This window comes from Notolepis coatsorum, assembly GCF_963971535.1.
Source record: "Notolepis coatsorum genome assembly, chromosome: 7".
NCBI lineage: Eukaryota > Metazoa > Chordata > Actinopteri > Aulopiformes > Paralepididae > Notolepis > Notolepis coatsorum.
Genome location: NC_140171.1, coordinates 44,378,482 through 44,398,362, shown reverse-complemented (window position 1 = coordinate 44,398,362; position 19,881 = coordinate 44,378,482). Strand labels below are relative to the sequence as shown.

Here is a 19,881-nt window from a genome sequence, read left to right as displayed (position 1 = left end):
ATATAATTTACTACTTTTTTTTTTTTTTTTTACAATGGGAGATAATGAATATTGAGCAGAATTAAGTTCAAGTTATCATTGGTTCGGTCCTCCAACACAGTGCAGGTTTCTTATGTGGCCCCTTGTAAAAATGTATTGCCCACTCCTGATCTACACTCATTGCACACACATCCACATGCACACACTCACTTTTAAACAAACACTCACCTTAACACTCACTTTAGACACTTTAACACCACATTATATTTATCTATTATTAAAGAGATTTGCACTACATTCATACCTCATTTGCAATTGCACCTTACTTCAAAGTTTTGTACCTCATTTTCTGCATTGTACCTCACTGTTTACCAGGGCTGTACAGTGCGACATATATATCGCACGTGCTACAGCAACAGCGGTCTGTGCGATGAATGGATTTACTTCAGTAGCACTGGTGCGATAGGGATTCGGTTCATATAGATACTCCTTTTTTGAAAATCCTGTAGTGGGTCTCATTTCTGCCCACGCGCAGCTCCAGCTATAATAACTAGGCTCCGACAGCTAGCAACGTTCAGGTGCATATGATACTCTTATTTTGAAAAAACTCTTGACAACTCGAGGAGTCATATCCGCCCTATCCGTGCTTCTGCAAGCAGAGCAGCGCGTTGGTCGGTTGGTGCGCACTGCTGCGTTAACACAGCAGTGCGCCTACACGTCCCGAATTAAGTCTGTGGTGTTTTTTTCTCCTCGCAACGGGTCAAATGCATCTACATGCTTTGCACCGTCGCCATTCCTTTATGCGCACATCGCCCCCGAAATTAACGTTTATGTACCTTACAATCACTACAACGTTAGCAAGCTAACAAGCTAATCCTGATCAGAGGCAGAGGCGCAGAGCCAGCAGACACAGTGTGGACTGGGGAAAGAGAAATGGGGGGGCACTCTCCCCTTCCCTGTGTGTGTGTGTGCGTGCGTTTGGAAAGACGATGAAGTCACTAGTCAGGACTCAGGACAGGAGTATATTATAGTAAACTGAGGATTACTGAGGATGGACAGATAATGTTGATATTCAAATATAAAAAAGTTTCGAGAGGAGTGGAAGTTTGAAGACAGACTAGACTACAATATGATGCGGGGGTGGTGAGTTGAAACAGTGTGTGTGAATGAATGAATGAAAACTTTATTTAACAGATTGCAGAATCGGTACAATACAATACAGTACGGCTCAATACACACAATTGTTAAGGGGATGCAGACCAGAGAAAGTCGTTTGTCTTGTTTACATCAGGGTCCCCCATTGTGTGTGTGTGTGTCCCAACCGACCCCACTTCTATGTTTCAATAAATTATTTGCATTTAAAACTATTAAAGCTGACTCATTCCTTCAGTCCACTCAAAATTATGCTAATATTCCTTATGTTGTTTATGATATTAATTGAAAATAGCATATGAGAGTATTATAGTAATAATAACACATGGCGATATACTAAATGACAGCCAAACATGGCACTGCAACTAAATAACACAAATACAATAGGCACATTTGTGACTGTTATAACACGTTTTATACTTGTGCTACAAGATTTTGGCCTGTGCTACAAAACTATCAACCTCTGTAGCACCAGTGCTATGTGCAAAAAAAGTTAACGTACAGCCCTGCTGTTTACTAATTTTTACTACTTTATATTGTACTGAATGAATGAATGAAGTTTATTTTTCGGTCTTGTTTACAGACAAATCAGACACACTGTGTGGACTTACAAAAGGAAAAGAACAAATGTACATATTCAAGACAAGCTCACATAGGGATGGGAATTGATAAGATGTTATCGATACGATTCCATTATCGATTCTGCTTATCGATCCGATTCTTTATCGATTCTTGATCACTTTATAATTTAAATAAATAAATTGGAAATTCAACAGAACTAAGCTGGTTAGAATAACAACATGCAACTTGACATTTCTGATTGTCATTTATTGTTGAGCCCCCATGTCAGAAAAATACAAAAACTGTAAAAAATAAAACATTAACTATAGCCTACACTTAAATAAAATAATGTATTTGATCTATTGAATAACGACCTGTTGAATGTAACTACAGTTCAATATCTTAAACTAATTTAATCTATTGAACCGTAGTTGCATTCAACAGGTCGTTATTCCTCTGACTTCTCTGTCTCTGGTCTTTCAGAGACACACACACACACACGGACATGTTTGTATGTTGCACGGTACTTCCTGGCTTACATTAGTAAACAAACCTGATCACACGCTCTCCGTCTCTTATTATATGTGAACTAAAGAGTACAAGGTTTACACAACAGCCCCCACCCCCTTTTTTATTTTATTTGTACCTGTACTACCTGCTGTCAGCTGTTATCTCTCTCTGTGAGCTTGATTAGTTAACGTTAGCTAGCGTTAGCTCCGAGGCTAATCTTAGGTTATTCAATGACTAGGTTCTAAAACATTGGAGTAGTTTTCACTGCACATAAAAGCAGCCAAACAGCGGGAGCATTTCGGGAGCATATGACCAAAACCCAGGCAATTTTGAGCCCTTAAAGGGGAACTCCACTTTTTTTTGGAAATTAGCTTATTTAACATCTTCCCTGGAGTTAGACAAGAAGATGCATACCTTTTTTGTCTCTGTGCGTGCATTTTAGCTTTGGGAATAGACGCTCCGTTAGCATAGCTTAGCTTCATCACTGGAAGTGAGGCAGGACAGTAGCCTTACAGTGCCTTACAGTGTATTGCAAGGTCTGACATTGACCAAACTTGATATACATGACCTTGGTGGGCTCTAGGTCAACTCCTGAAAAGGGGGTCAATGTCAGACTTTGCAATCAAAAGTTAGGGGGCTAATAACCCTTGCCATAATTTCAGTGCGCCCCCTAACTTTTGATTGCAAGGTCTGACATTGACCCCCTTTTCAGGAGTTGACCTAGAGCCCACCAAGGTCATGCATATCAAGTTTGGTCAATGTCAGACCTTGCAATACACTGTAAGGCACTGTAAGGCTACTGTCCTGCCTCACTTCCAGTGATGAAGCTAAGCTATGCTAACGGAGCGTCTATTCCCAAAGCTAAAATGCACGCACAGAGACAAAAAAGGTATGCATCTTCTTGTCTAACTCCAGGGAAGATGTTAAATAAGCTAATTTCCAAAAAAAGTGGAGTTCCCCTTTAAGGAATCAAATAGTCTGCCATGGCTACATGCATGGCGCTAACGTTATGCGCAACTGTAGGAAAAACCTGGCATCGATAAGAGGAATCGATAGTCACGGAGGCATGCAATTCCAGGAATCGGACAACGGGAACCGGTTTTCGATTCCCATCCCTAAGCTCGGACACAAAATCCAAAATCAACGACTGAAAAAAAGGAATAGGCTGAAGCACATGCTTATTTTTGCATATCCTTTACAAATTCTTAAAAACTAAATATATTTTAATATAAGAAAGAAAAACTTCACAACTTCAACCCGTCACTAAGGCTATTCCATAATTTAACTCTCAAAATTGAAACACATTTAGCTTTTACATTAGTTCTTACCTTTTTACATGTTTTAAGAATATGTAACCCTCTTAAATTATACTTTCCTTCTCTTGGTTGAAAGAGACATTGAATACAAACTGGCAGGCTTTTACTCTTAGCAAGAAAAATGATTTCCAAGGTTTTTATGTACACCATATCTACACATTTTAATGTGCAGGACTTTATGAATAATGGATTTGTCGATTCTAGGTAACTAGCTTTGTTTATTATTCTAATAGCTATTTTCTGAAGTTTAATAATAGGATTTATATTTGTTTTATAAACATTCCCCCAGACCTCAACACAATATGACATGTATGGCACAACAAGTGAAAAATACAATATATGCAAACATTTCTGATTTAACAGCTCCCTTGTTTTGTACAGAATGCCAACATATTTGGCTAATTTACCTTTGATATATTGTATATGTGGCTTCCAACAGAGTTTGTGATCTATAATCACACCTAAGAATTTTGTTTCATATACTTTCAATTTCAGTTCCATTTAAATTCAGTTTAATTTCACAGTCTAGGAACACCACCAAATACCATACATTTTGTTTTGTTTTCATTAAGAGACAACTTATTCCTATCAAACCATTTCTTTAACTTTTATCAATTCCCTTTCTACTGTTTTCAATAATTATTTTATGTCCTCCCCTGAACAAAGTAAATTAGTATCAGCAAACGTAACAATTTCAAAATATTCTATACTGTAAAAATTTCATTTAAATAAAGTATAAATAACTTGGTGTATATTGTATATTCCTCTTTACTTACTTTCTTACTTACTTTGTTTACTGTATGAAGCACACTCTCATGGGCTCATACAGAACCAAGCATTTCACCGTAAAGTGTGTATTTTATTGTGATATTTAATAAACAAACTTGAAACTTGAACTAAACTCTTGACACTGATACAGGGAAAGAATGATACTCACAGTAAATAATATGTATGTGATTACCCTGGTTAAATAAAATATGAAGGAAAAAAGAAAAGTTAAGTAATTATCACTAGATTAAATCACAGATGATGCATATTGGTGAGATAAACATTTATGGAATGGAAAATAAAAATGGTCTGGACTCTGCAGTGGAGGCAGAGGTTGATTGTCTGAGTGTGCTTCTCATTGTTTGGACCCAAAACGGGGATATGAAATCCAGACAAAGGCCTTTGTACAAGACAACTGCTGCCAAACGTTAACACACAATCATTAGGAATAAGCCAGAGGTTAGGTACAGATAGTCTAAATATGAGAGGCTTGTTGGCTTTTTATCTCCAGGTTTTCAGCCTTTTCCAGTGTCTCTTTATGGTGTCTGGTTTATGTCAAGAGTACTCACAATATTGGATGCAAGACCGTTTTTATTGTTTGACAAAAAGGATACAAGGATTGATACAAGGTTTAACAGAAAGTGGCAGTTACTTCACTGTTTTTTTTTTTTGTTTTTTTTTAAGAGTTTAATAATGATAATAAAATTATTGTAAACTTTGGGTTAAAATATTTTGGGCAAGGCGCTCACCACGAATACTGGAGACGCTGGGTTCGCCTGTTCAAGCACAGCGCTCCACATTGCTTTCAGTTTAGCTGGTCGTCCGTACTAATACACATTGGCAGTATTAGGGGGTGGGAAACTGATGGGTGGGGATCGGGCGTTGTGGACAGTAGGGCTGACCCCTATTATCGATTAGTCGACTAATCGGTCGAAAAGAGTCGTAGTCGACTGGCCAACCTCTTAGTCGAATATAAAAATATCATTCTTTCCAAAAGAAAAGAGGCCTAGAAGCGTGGCTAATGCTAATGGCACGCATACCAGAGGCTAACTGCCTACGAAAACAGGCACAGAGGCACTGAAAGAGGATTTCACCCATCTAATGAACACACTAGACTAGACAAATATCAAGATGTATCCATCAGTGGACCAATTGCATGCTTTTGCAGAGCACAAGAAGCCTTCAGTCGACTCCTTCAGACATTAAGCACCCCCCACAGCCCAAATGGAATGATAAAAAAAAAAATAAAAAAAAAAAAAAATAAATTTAAGTCGACCAATAGTCGACTAACGGCAAATTTTGGCCAATCCTAGTCGACCATCCAAATCCTTAGTCGGGGACAGCCCTAGTGGACAGCGACTCCTACAGGTCGGTTGGTGTGCCTGCGCAGTAGAATCAGGAAGCGATGGGGGTGGCGGACCCCTGACGCTGAAAGATCGCGCCGCGCAGGTGAAAAGATGCGACTGCTGTTACCTCGAGTATCGGAGGGGACTCGTGCTATGTATGACTTAGTCCACATTGCAGCCGGCTTGTGGGAGGCAAGAAACAGCGTTCGAGACAGGGGAATTGGATGATACGAAATTGGGATGGGAGAAAAATAGAAAATGGGAGAAAAAGTGGATCGAAAAGATAATTGTATACATGGAAGAAGCATGTTTTGTACGCAACTCGATATATAAACGCAGACAAAACAATAACTACAACTATAATATATATTCAAATCACTTATTTTTGATATGCAACGATGACGAATTGTTAAAATGTTAATGTTTGGTATAAAGAGGCGCATCCTACTGAAAAACTATTTTATCATTTATAGAGAGGTCTAATTCTGTTGAATGTTTGAAAACTTCACTAAATATGTATTTCTTTTTTATCTCCAGTTGCTACAACAGTTGGTGGAGGAACAGTTGCGGGTTTTGCAACTTACTGTCTTCGACCAGGATTTACAAGAGCTGAAGGACAGAGTAGAAAAGATTGATTGTGCCACCAAACACCAGACCACCCTTACACAACTACAAGTGAGCAGACCTTTTCCCCCATACATTTTTTTATTTGATTGACTGAAAGCTGTTTTTCAAGTTAACTCATTGACCGCCACGCAGTTTTCCCATCTCTACTCAATGGCGCCAGCGTTATTGACCATTTTCGTGCTGTTTGCGGACCCATCGTGTGTTCTGTATTATAGCTATGGAGACAATAGTATGGCTAATTTGACAGGCATTGTTTATAGTCCAACACTGAGAAACTAGTTAATTTCTACATACTTTAGTGTGTGCGCTATTCCACGCTAAACATTGGCCCTTTCCAAAATAATCCAGTATTTTTTTCTAGATTGCGAGATATGACTTGTTATATGCCTTGCCTGAAACTCCAAATATTTCCAAATCAAAGGTATATACCATGTTTCTTCACCATGTTTTACCTCGAAGCTGCAATCGTTACCAAAAGCACGTTTTAGGTTCGGTAAAACACGACACTGTGATCGATACAAAAGCATGTTTTAGGTTCGGTCAAATATACCTAAAATAGACCTTACCTTACTCAGAATGTACTCCAAAATGAATAATCAGAGTCGTCCCATCGCGATTGTAATTACTCGTGTATATTGGGCATGGCTATCATACGGGAAACGATAGGTTTGAGGCGATCAAATCTCCGACCGATTGCTGTGTCCTGATTCCCTCTGAGGGGCAGGAGTTCCTGCAGCAAAAAAAAGCAGAGGGAGAAAGACCCAGAGACCAGACCCAGTTCAGAAGGTACTGCCACTTGGTGGGATTCGATCGTCATTGCAATTTTAACGTAGGCAGCGGTGCCAGGGAGACACAGGGAGGTCCGCACGAGTGTTTAGACTGGGGATCAAAGGAAAAAGATCAAAGGATCTAAAAACTAGAGAACTAGTTTTTGGCGCTCAACCGTTGGTGATGAAACACGAGTATTCTCATTTTTGGCGACCAATGAGTTAACTGCTTCTGCGCCAAAAACTAGTATACCCGCCAATCTAATAACGCCAACAACGAGTTTACTCGTTTTTATGATCGTTATTTCGTTTATTCGCTATTGGCATTCATAATTCATCCAGCAAGGCTCCGGGAGCCAGCTGGACTCTGTCTGATATTGCAACGCCTCAATACCGCCGCCTGGTGGATTTCGGGTGAGTTGCACTCCACTCTAAACCGGATGTGGCGCTCTGTGCATCGGGGGGAAAATCTTCCGGCAGAGCTATCTTGTTATGTGGATCCAGACAAACACCTTGAGTGCATTGGATCGCTTTCGAGACGCAATAATCCATATGCTTTCGGCGTTTATTGTGTCGTACAAATGGAAAATGGATCTAGCAGATCGAAATCAAATAATTGGAATTTTTATTCTCCAGACTCATCGGCCACAGGTAAGAAGAATCTAACGTTAATTCCAGCTCGATTGTGCATTTATTTCATTGCAATCCATCTGATCAACATATGATGTCGTATTAAAGAAAGCCGTTACTGACAATCAAGGAATCATAAACGACCCCCCCCCTTTCCTTCACGCATGATGGAGCATAATGTATAGCGATCATATGCATTTGAATTGGTTTAATATAGCGTGTATAGGAACGAAACGCCAATCGATTATGTATAATATGCGTCGGGCCTATAACTCGCGTTCTAGGAATTACTGCTCTACACTCTAAAAACATACTTATATTCACGACAGTACTAACACGACAATGTATGAATGAAAAAATATAACGTTCCCACATCCGGAACGATAGATACCCGATGTTGAATGGGCCATTGTAATGTCGATATAGCTATAATATTTAAAAAGTAATAGCCCTGCAAAGAAGGTGAGCGACTCCATAGGGTTACAGCACTGGCAGAGAGTGGTATAAGATGGGAAAACTGCGTGGCAGACAATGTGTTAACATAATGTACAAATTTGTGAAAATCTTAGTTTGACCGTATCTGCCTGGTGATTGTTAATTTAGGAACAATCCAAATGAACTCCCTTCACGGATTCACAGATTTAACGTCTACTCCTACTCTCCTCCTTTCCAGACTAAGATTGCTCGACTAGCGAAGAAGTTTGGAGAGGCCAATCAGGTATCCGAGAACAAAAAGAAACAAGAGGTAAGGCAGCAACTGATGCTCTTGTCACTCAAATGAAAATGTCTCAAAGTGTTCTTACTTACACAATACTGTGTAATTTCTGCAGGCTCTTGCAGCTGCTGTTGCTGCTGCTACTGCTAAGTCTGTGGCTGCTACAAACACCCCTCCATCTCAACGGTATGTGTGTGGCTCTGCATTCAACCTTCATCAAATTATATACAGTATATTTCCTGAATTATGAGCAAGGCTGTTAAGTATTCAAGATTCAATTTCACTTAAGGTTCTAATGTTTGTCGGACCATTTCCTGACGTGGTGGCATAATTTCATCAATCAGATTCCAGACATAAATTGTATTCATATAATTTGCCATTACAATCATGTTGCAGTGTTTTATATGGTGGTATTGTGTGTGAATTTACCATTGAACCTTTGTATGAACGTGACAATACCGGACTGAAGCCAGTACTACACACGGGAGCCAAACACAGTGTGAATATTTACTGTCCTGGATCGCTATCTGTAAACACTAAATGGATTGAAATCTAATGAAGACAGAATAAAGACTGCAATCCTAACATCTACCAAAACCATACTTTTTTGGAACCAAGATTTCATGGCGCTTTCCCCTTTCGCCCTCCGGTCTGTGTTTTGCCGTCCGCCTGCTTAACCCGACGTGGTTACAGGTCCTGAGTCTTGTGACGTTCTACAATGTGAAGCCTGAGAGTTACCTCAGGCAGTGCAGAGTGTAGTTAAAACTGCACCTCTCCTCCCAACAGCGTGCTCCGTCGGCAGACGCTGGAGCCGCAGCCTGAAGCAGCCAGAGGGGGACTGGTGGCGCCCTCTGTTGGCAAGACACCCATGCTCTCAATCAAGGAGAATATGAAGGAAGATAAAGAAGAAGAAGAAGAAGAAGATGATGATGATGATGAGGATGAGGATGAGGATGAGGATGAGGATGGCCCATCTGCCCAGCAGCATATGTCTTTGGCAGCACGGTTGTCAGAATACAGTGAAGGAAAATGCAAAGCAGACATTAAACTTCGCACAATTAGTTCACAAACGGAGAGGCTGCTGTACCTTAACTGCAAGAGAAACAATGGGAAGGCCAGACCTGAACGCTACGCTTCTTTCATATTCCGCAACTTAGTCTCCTATGACATTTACTGTGACTGGGTCTCAAAGGTTAACTATATTGGCTTAGTAGGCAAGGAAGCACTGCCTATAAACTTACGGAAGACACTAAGGATGTATCTAGAGCGTCAGTTCACTGGACTCTCCACTGAGAGCTGGAAAGAAATCCGTGACGTTATCAATGAAATGCTGCGAGTGAAGAAAAGGCCGGAGTTTTTTCGGGGTTGTGATGAAAGAACTGGCATTTTTTCCTCTTGACCTACTGTGTAGGAACACAACACTATTGGGATAGTTGTCATTATTGCTTTATTGAATTGCTTATGAAATGTATGTTGCTTCATTATCTCTGTCATTGTACTTAATCTCTCCAGTGTTTCATAAAATAAAGTGCAGTTAAATATATAATACATTTATATTAGGGGTGTAACAGTACGTGTATTTGTCCCGCGAATTTACGGTACGGCCGTCACGTGCAGCCATATGAAGAATACGCCTCACAGCGCATACATACCAGTCGCACATGCAGGCACTCGCGGGTTCCGTGCGAGAACAGCACACCGAGTCCGACTTCAGACTTGGAGCGGGCGAAACTGCACTGAGGAAGGCACATTTACATTGGAACAGCTGCAGGGGCATTACAATTTTAGAGTTTTCTTTCGTTTTCTTGTTTGCCCAATAATGTTAACCAAATGAAACCAATGGAAAGACACACACACACACGCGTCGCCAACACACACACCAACAACCGCGGACTCTCTCACAGGCACAGCTGATCAAATAAAAAAAATAAACATACTTTTCCGGACTTTCATCTGAGCTCCTCCAGTTGAACTGCTACTGTGTTTAAATCCAAATAATCCTCTGCCATTGTTGTAACATGTCATCTGTTCTCTAGTATTCAGTCTCGTGAAGTTAAATTCTAGAAGTGAAACTTACAAGGATAAGTTGTTAAAGGGGCAGTAGGCAAGTGGATGCCTGAACACAGAATGACACCAGTATCACTGACTACCATGGCAAGCCTATAGAAAATTATTCTATTTAATAATAATTATTATAATAATTATCATAAATATATAATAATAATTATAAATGATAAAAAAAAAAAAAAAATTATAAATTAAAGTATAAAAATGTTTTCTGTTGTACCGAACTCGTACCGAACCGTGACCCCAATACCGAGGTACGTACCGAACCGTGGCTTCTGTGTACCGTTACACCCCTAATTTATATAATGTGTTTGTGAATATTATTAAATAGCTATGTGTATTTAGCACCAGAAAAACAGAAGTACTCTTGCACACTGCTAAGCACTTATATGAAAATAAAGATATAGTAATTTGAACCATGAAATATATGTATGCCTCATGCTTTCACAAAAGATCAGATTATGGAATAAAGTTAATTTGAAGTAAAGACCTAGAATGTGACTGAATGTCCACATCCAAGCCTCTTGTTCAAGTACCAGACTGTTGTGTGTGTATAAACAAGTCTAAACATTTGCAATATTTCTAAACAGGCCGGTCCGGACTTCCATGGAGCTAAAGCAGATTCCAACAACCTTTGCTGCGACCATTGCAACTGGTGAGTAGAAAATTCCTACCTGCTGCTGCTCAGCAGTTATTTTCATATTTAAATTTGTTGAATAACTTTGATAGCTTGAATAATTATAAAAAGCGGCATTTCGGGTTTCCATGCCATGGGGTCGAGCTATATGGGAATGACTCGAGACTCGAGTGTCATTGACAGCCATCCAATGTTATAGTGCAGTCACAATTTATACACACCATTCATATTAACATTACTGTGAATCACGCAGCCCACAAAATTGTTTCCCTTCTGCCCATTTGATGGATATGCAAATATGGTATGCATGCTTCAAAGATCCTAACATGGCCATCAAGTTTCAAAGTGATGAGGGCTAATGCCCACTTCCACCAATTATTAACTAACATCATACTATTTATTAATACTTGCCCCTGTAGTATGTATAAGAAATGTCATGGCATTCAGTCCACCAGATGGAGATATTATGGAAAGGAACATTGCCTAGTCTTTGTATGGATTTGGCAGCATGAAATGTTATTAATGCGATGGGTACTGCTTGCTGTATGGCTAGGGTTTGAAGTCTAGAATTTTAGAAACCTAAACAAGCTGTTCAGATAAGACAAGCAATATTAGCTTTTCCATGCATACATTCGCGCTAGGGGTGTAACGGTACACAAAAGCCACGGTTCGGTACGTACCTCGGTTTTGAAGTCACGGTTCGGTACGGATTTTCGGTACAGTGGGGGAAAGTTTGGCTTTCCATGTTCCACTCAGGGGTGATGTAGTGTGCAGTAACTAATTGTACTTGAGGGCTGTCAACGATTATATTGGATTACTGTTTTCTAAATTGGGGAGGCTTTTAATCGTCAAGGTAAGAGGATTTTAAGTCATGGTATCCATAAACTTCAATCGGTTCAGATCCTTTGAAGGAATGAGAATATCAACAAACCTGTAGGGAACGTCAGGGTACTGTCCCGCCTCACTTCCAGTGATGAAGCTAAGCTATGCTAACGGAGCGTCTGTTCCCTAAGCGAAATGCACGCACAGAGACAAAAAAGGTATGTATCTTCTTGTCTAACTCCAGGGAAGATGTTAAATAAGCTAATTTCCCAAAATGTTGGAGTTATCCTTTAAGCCAGGTGACAGACAGAATTGTATCGCTTCCATTGTTATGAATGAGAGAAGCCACATATCAGGAGATTTTCGAGCGACGATCGTGCAGCAACTTCTGCCCCCTAGCTAAATATTGCCTCAATCCTATTTTTTTTAGGCAGACGGGTGACACTGCAAGGACAATGAGGAAATAACATGACTTCTACTGGTGTATCATTTGTAATATAAATACATGTATCAATACATTCATTGATCAATAACCTATGTATTATTACCATGCTACTTACGTGAATTATTAATTAACAGGAACAATTTAAATAAATAACGTTAGTTGGAGAAGGGATGTCTCTCCCCCTGATGTCCCGTTCACATTACATCCTCGTTGGTTTGGCTTTAGTATTTTTCTGATTTACCAGAAAAAATGCTGACTCCCAATGTAGTGCGGTGAAAACGCACCTTCTGGATCAATATTGCCACCTCTCTCACAAACCGTTTGCACGAATATACTTGTTATTGGCAGTCAATGAGTTATTAAGGCTGCTGTCATAGCAGTGGTCATAGTAGGCTATCGTACAGGGCTGTACACTGCTACGAGATTATCGCAAATTGCCCCTTAATTTGGCCCGTGCGAGTGGTAAATAATATTTGGGGGCAACCTTGCGAGTAGCGATTTCAAGTCATTCACATTTCACTCCTAAATTAATAAAAAAAATAGTAAAACATTAGCCTACAACCAGGGCTGTACAGTGCGACATAATGTTGCGGTGCTATGAAAAAATCTGTCGGCAATGAATGAATTTACTGCGATAGCCTGTGTGGAAAAAAAAGATTTGCGTGTGAAGTGAATCTGGGTCACGCTTGGCCCCTTTCGTGACTGCGAGCGAGCCTGGGTCTCTACCGCAGTCACTCTCACCTAGACTGCGACCATTTGCAACTTAACGTACCAAGCGTGATCACATGGAGCGCGCTGGGTCAAAAATATATTATATATACATTTCAAAGATACCCAGCGTACAATATGGGTTTAACACAGCTTTACAGTGGGGTCTGGAAGCTCGGAGTTGCTAATAAACAGTTTAAATCATTGTTACAAAACGAGTGGTACTTACAGAGCGAGCCGTCTATTTCCGCCATTGGTGTCACCGCGCATGCGCAAATGCCTGGTGCGCATGCGCGGTGACACCAATGGCGGAAATAGACGGCTCGCTCTGTAAGTACCACTCGTTTTGTAACAATGATTTAAACTGTTTATTAGCAACTCCGAGCTTCCAGACCCCACTGTAAAGCTGTGTTAAACCCATATTGTACGCTGGGTATCTTTGAAATTCATATATGATATATTTTTGATCCAGCGCGCTCCATGTGATCACGCTTGGTACGTTAAGTTGCAAATGGTCGCAGTCTAGGTGAGAGTGACTGCGGTAGAGACCCAGGCTCGCTCGCAGTCACGAAAGGGGCTAGGTCACACTATATACTTGGTAGTTGTAGTCTATCGTGCGATTAAATACCATGTCCCTGTCTGCGTAGAGTCCATACATCCAACACCAAATCCCATAATTCCTAGCGAACAAACTGAATGTGAACTTCCTTTCAATAAATTTAAGCCGCTAATTTTGCTCTGCAAGAAGAACGCAGCGGATATCAGTCCATCTTTTTTTTTTTTTTTTTTTTAACTTCATTTTTTAGCGTTTATCGCTTTTCTGGTCAAGCATGACCGACAGATGCAGGGTGAAACGGGAGGGAGAACAGGGGAAGACATTCGGCAAATGACGGCGGGTCCGGGAATCGAACTCGGAGTCAACCAGATCCGTGACGCAGCACGGTATTCCCCGACGCTTTCGCGTCGAGGTACATGGTGAGCTACTGGAGCTCCCAATATATCAGTCCATCTTATGACAACCACATCCGATGTGGAGAGATGATAAGAGACCATAGCCGATTAAATTAAGTCGGATCTGGCAGTGATGATTGACAGGGACACACTTCTAACATTCAGCCATGCATTAGGTGAGTAGCCCACTATTAGGACGTTTCAATACTGTCTACTTAAATTTCGGGGATCAATAAAGTATCAACCTATCTATCTATCTAATAATAAGACAATATGCAAATAAGATAATACTAATAATTGTCACGGTTCCCCGTATGAAAGTGGCTTGCAACTTACTGCTGGTAAAATCAACTGTTTATTTCTAGTTTTGCATAATATTACATTCCTCTTCTATAAACAATCAAAGTCCCAGCGTAAGAGCTATGGCCTCATACGGGTCAATTAAAACTTTTTGATTAGTCTTTCCTTCGAGCTAAGTTGAACTGAACATTTCACTGTCAAAAGCGCAAACTTAAACAAGGTTGCGTCGCAACACTGTTTTCAAAATAAAGGTAACATAACAAATACCGTAGTAGGCCTCTCAATTCTTATAAAAAAAAAGGTCCCGGATATACATAAAACATTAATTGGCATAGATCTCTATAAATGGCCCAACACATTGATCACGTTAGGCACACCCTGAAACCAGTAACATCACAAATATGAAGCAGGTAATTACCCATAAAAATAATAAACCTTTCATGGTGTTATTTACAATAATAATAATTCATTTTATTTATAAAGCACTTTTCATTGTGAAACAAAGGTATGCAGAGTTTCTTGTCCTCCTGATTAATGCAATGGTGTGTGTTGTGGTGGTCTCATTCAAGGAGCACTACACAAGCGCGCGCACACACACACACACAGTTTGTTGTTTTTGTTCTATTAGTGATTTACACACTTTCTCAGTTGGTTCATTATAAAAGATATAAACCTGAAAACAAACACACTTAAATGTTAAATAAAAGGACCACAGTAATGAGGCAGGAGGAACATATTTTTTTGCACTATAATGGTAAAATTGTTATTTAAAAATCTGCCCCTAAAAAATAAGTGTGCCCCTAGTGAAAAAGCTTAGCGTACAGCCCTGTCGTAGATCTCTGAGGATATCTTCAGGCCAATCGGTGGTAGTGAAGGTATAGCTTACTATTACCTGAACGGTCATGTGTGGTGTGGGGTGCTATGCAATTGTCGTTGAGCGACAGCTGATCGCATCGCCAGGCGACGTCGCTCACCCGCCATGTGCTTTGGACTTAAGTCTCAGGAAATGGATTCTGTGGGTCCAGTCGAATATCCATATAAGCCATGTCCATTTGCATCTAGATAGATTTTCCACCATTTAGAATTTCTTCCAAATCAGTTTTTTCACTATTCTAAAATGTTATAATATCTTCTTGACATTTTCCACACCACATATCTGGATAGAGAAACGGAACACTTCAATTTTATCCTAGCCTATTTAGCCTACTTCTTAAGCTCTCTACATCTCTAAAAGGGTGCGTTGTGCCTGGACCCCACTAGTGCTGCTTGTGCCTATGTTCATTATTTTGTTTTCAGCTTATAGAAAGGGGAAGAAAAGAATAAACCAGAAGGAAAAACAAGCACATTTCAGTATCATCTGCTGCTGCTTTAGAATAAGCTGATTGTTAATTTACCTCAACCTCAAGGTTGAGTCACAAAGTCATTCTTAACACTTTCCGTGCCAGCCTCCGTGTCCTATTTACCCTGTTGAATGCCACCGCTCTATTCAATGACAGAGCTCTCATATTTGCGAACGCATAAACTATATCTTAAATTATGTGTCTAATATGACCGTCGCTTATCAATGACTTGTTTGCAGTCAACATTGTCGAAACGGATTGTTTTTTAATCGGTTCATTTCCGTTTTATACCATTTTGAAAAACGCTCGTTTTTTGAAACTTTCGGAAGAAAAAAAAGATTCTGCAGGAATCACGCTTTACTGTAATACACAAAACACGTTGTCATTTTTCGGCCTGTTTATGAATAGTTTTCAAATAAACGCTAGATTATCGATAGTATATACGTGTACTTATGCACGCTATAGAAGCGGGCTGAAAAATCCATTCTCTTATTTCCTGATCAGCTACACACACTCACAGCCACATACACACATAGGGGACACGTTGATATATAGGTGAAAACAGCTCTGATTATCCCAATACTGGTAAAATAAGATTCCTTACCTCAGATCAGATGTTCTCCAAAAAGATTATTCCAATTCCTGATCGCCATTCCAAATATCGATCCCGTTTATTGATCCAACGCTGGGTGGTCAAAAGACATATTCCATGCTGTTCTGATGGTGGGCAATGACTTGGATCGTCTCCGGTTACTTGCCTGACAAGTCAAATGTGGAATCCGGACTCTTTTTTTTCCCCCATGCGTTTCATTCAGTCTAATCCAATGGGGTGCAGTACCATCCGGAGAGACGATAGGGGGCGGTATTTTCCCAATTCGAGCTCAGAGAGAGTGCCAGTGGTAACGTGAGGCTAGATTGATGAAATATGAATGGAAATCACTAATAAAAAAATAACGATTAAACAAAACGGCATATCTCTTTCTGGCACTCAACGGTTGGCATGAAATAACGAATTATGCCGTGGCTGGCACTCAAAGTGTTAACAGTTGCACCCATATAGCTCACAACTTGCCAGAAACTACAACAGTGGCCTTCATCATCCTTTTTTGTTCCATTTTCCCCTGTGATTTCAGCTTCTCATGTTCATCCCATCCAAACCTCTGTTGCCACTACCACAGCCATGGTACAGCACGCCCCCATCCTCCAGCTGATCACCTCCAACGCAGCCTCAAGCATGGGCACCGGCATCACCACCCAGAGCCCCACAGGCACTCTGCTGCTGAAGACGGGTCAACAGGGCCAGCCACTCCTCATCCAGGTGCCTTTGTCTATGACCAATGGGCAACCGGGTACGCTGGTCAACATACCCGTCACCACGTTCTCTGCTGCCAACTCCCTCAACAAGGCCAAAACCAGCACTCCCACCGCCACATTCATCCTCAAGCCAGGGCTCTCCAACACCACCGCAGTAGCCTCTACCTCAGTCACTGCCACTGTCTCAGCCCTCCAGACCGCACGCATATCCCCAGCCCAGATCTCACTCGCCCGGGCTGTGTACCAGGGGGGTGCCGGGGCCATTCATACGCCCAGTGCTGGGGTGACTGTAACCACCGCTCGGTCCCCGGTTCAGATGGTGTCTCTGGCAGGAGCTATGTCTTCTGTCTCCTCGCCTGCAACCTCTGGGCCAGCAGCGACGGGATCCACCGCTCCGGGACCCCCACAAGGGACATCTATGACATCCAAGACAGGTGGGTGTGCTACAATTGACAGGCCTGCTATTGAAATTGGTTTATTTGTCCTAATTAAGCCTTTTGTGATTTTAGGAACAGGAGAGATTTACGAACAGTTTGTGTTGTCTGATCCACTGACATTGGTTTGGCCAAAGAATGAAGACTAATAGTTTTTATTTTTCTTCAGACAACCAAGCTACAGGGTCTACTCCAACCAAAACTGTCCCAGGAGCACGTCCCAAAGGCTCCGTCATAGACCTCACCGATGATGACGATGATGTACAAGGTGAGGTTTATGCAAAACTGTTTCTCCTCCTTCACTTAAGTGAGTTTTAATCTTGTGTTTTCATTGCACTCCCTCTCATTATGATTATATTCCATGTTTTCAGTGACGGGAGTAAAGAATGCTGTTGCAGCCCCGCCCTCAGCTAACCAGCGTCCTCCTCCATTGATCAGCATTTCCAATAGTAAGGCCTTATTCAGCATATATGTAATTTATGTTTGTGTATTTGGGAAGGAGACAAACTCTGTGTGTTAGGGTTAGAGTTTTTCACGGCCAATATCGATAATTAGTCAATCAAATATTGAATCAATTCACTGTTTTTATTGACCGTTTTTATTGAAGGATTAGTTTTAATGGATTTTTATTGAATCAGTTTGTATGTCTGTCATGCGGATCAGTATTTATTTATTTGGTATATATCTAGTATCAAATGGCTATAACTGAGACCTGAGTACTATATCTCGTGCTTCCATGTCAATGGAAAAATGACTAAACATAACTTTGACTTTGAAAGAGGCCAATATTTGGGGAGCTCCAGTAGCTCACCGCGCATCTCGGCGCCATTTCGGCGTCTGGGACAACCGTGTGCGTCACGGATCTGGGGTACACGAGTTCGACTCCCGGACTCGCCGTATTTTCTCAGAGTGTCTTCCCCTGATCTATATCCCATTCAACCTGTTTCTGTCGGTCATGCTTGACCAGAAAAAGCGATAAACGCTAAAAAATGAAGTTTAAAAAAAAAAAGAAAGAGGCCAATATTTGGGGCCGATATTAACACTTTGGATGCCACTAGTTAACATGGTAAAACGTGGTTAAATGCCAGCACCCACTTCAATGATAGCGTTGTGAACGCATAATCTCTGTTTTAAATTATGGCTATGTGTCTAATCTGCCCGTCGCTTATCAATGACTTGTTTGCAGTCAACATTGTCGAAACGGATTGTTTTTTAATCGGTTCATTTCCATTTTATAGCTTTTTGAAAAACCCTCGTTTTTCAGGAAAATATATAGATTCCGTGATAAACGGCATTTACTGGAATATTCTGGCATACACAAAAACAGTCATTTTTCGGCCTATTTATGAATAGTTTTCAAATAAACGCTAGATTATCGATAGTATATGTGTACTTATTCACGCTAGGGAAGCGGGCTGAAAAATCGATTATCTTATTTCCTGATCAGCGAGCACACACTCACAGCCACACACACACATATGGGACACGTTGATATATAGGTGAAAACAGCTCTGATTATCCTAAGACTGGTAAAAATAGATTCCTTACCTCGGATCAGATGTTATCCAAAAAGATTATTCCAATTCCTGATCACCATTCCAAATATCGACCACGTTTATTGATTCAGCGTTGGGTGCTGGAAATACATAATCCACGCTGTTTTGAGGGCCGGCGATCACTTGGTCTCTTCAGTTGGCTTGACGGAAAAGTAACATGAGGAAACTGGCCCCCCCCCCCCCCTTCATCAGTCTAAACTAATGGGGTGCAGTTACACAGGGAGAGACGATAGGGGGCGGTATCTTCCCAATTGAGCTCAGAGACTCTGCTACACTAGCGTGAGGCTCGATTGATGAAATATGAATTCAAATCGCCAATAAAAAAAAATACGACAAACAAACGCTATATAGCGTTGCCGGCACTCAACTGGCGGCATGAACTAACGACAAAACGCGCTGCTGGCATCCAAAGTGTTAATTTGCAGTAAATGTGAAAATCTGTCAATTTACAGTCACTCAAACCCTAACGCACAGCTGTCTATAAATGAACATATGGTTAATAACTCATAAAACATTTGAACAATCCATTTAAAAGTGCATGGAGTTCTCAGCAGGTACAAGACTGAACTGAACAGAAATTATAAATAGCCATAGGCCTATGTTTTGAGTGATACGTTAAAAATAACTGAACTTTGGACTCTAGTGCCAAGATTGAGCCAATGAAAGATGGTAATGTCATCAGGCCAATATTCAAAATCAGCCTGATATATTGGCAATATGTTGGTCGAACCTCTGTCTTTGTAAAAGCATAGTGGTTTATATATTTTTTACTACTTCATAATATCATTAACACATTACCTGCCGAGCATTGTACCCATCTAATGCCCCTCTCTGCCAGCGCTATAAGTCTATGGAGTGGCTCACCTTCTTTGCAGGGCTATAACTTTTTTAATTTTATTGGTATATTGACATTACTATGGCCCATTCAACATCGAT

At 40.7% G+C, this 19,881-nt stretch overlaps 1 protein-coding gene across 3 annotated transcripts in view; it reads left to right on the top strand.

Moving 5' to 3' along the window:
• atf7ip (activating transcription factor 7 interacting protein) overlaps positions 1 to 19,881 on the top strand; it is an 87,691-nt gene that overhangs the window by 53,233 nt on the left and 14,577 nt on the right. For all 3 annotated transcript variants that reach the window (XM_084319072.1, XM_084319074.1, XM_084319073.1), the window contains exons 5-11: positions 6,170 to 6,307; positions 8,330 to 8,401; positions 8,487 to 8,557; positions 11,029 to 11,093; positions 16,775 to 17,389; positions 17,559 to 17,657; positions 17,761 to 17,838. In XM_084319072.1, the coding sequence (XP_084175198.1) occupies positions 6,170 to 6,307; positions 8,330 to 8,401; positions 8,487 to 8,557; positions 11,029 to 11,093; positions 16,775 to 17,389; positions 17,559 to 17,657; positions 17,761 to 17,838 (1,138 nt within the window). The remainder of the gene's footprint in view (positions 1 to 6,169; positions 6,308 to 8,329; positions 8,402 to 8,486; positions 8,558 to 11,028; positions 11,094 to 16,774; positions 17,390 to 17,558; positions 17,658 to 17,760; positions 17,839 to 19,881) is intronic.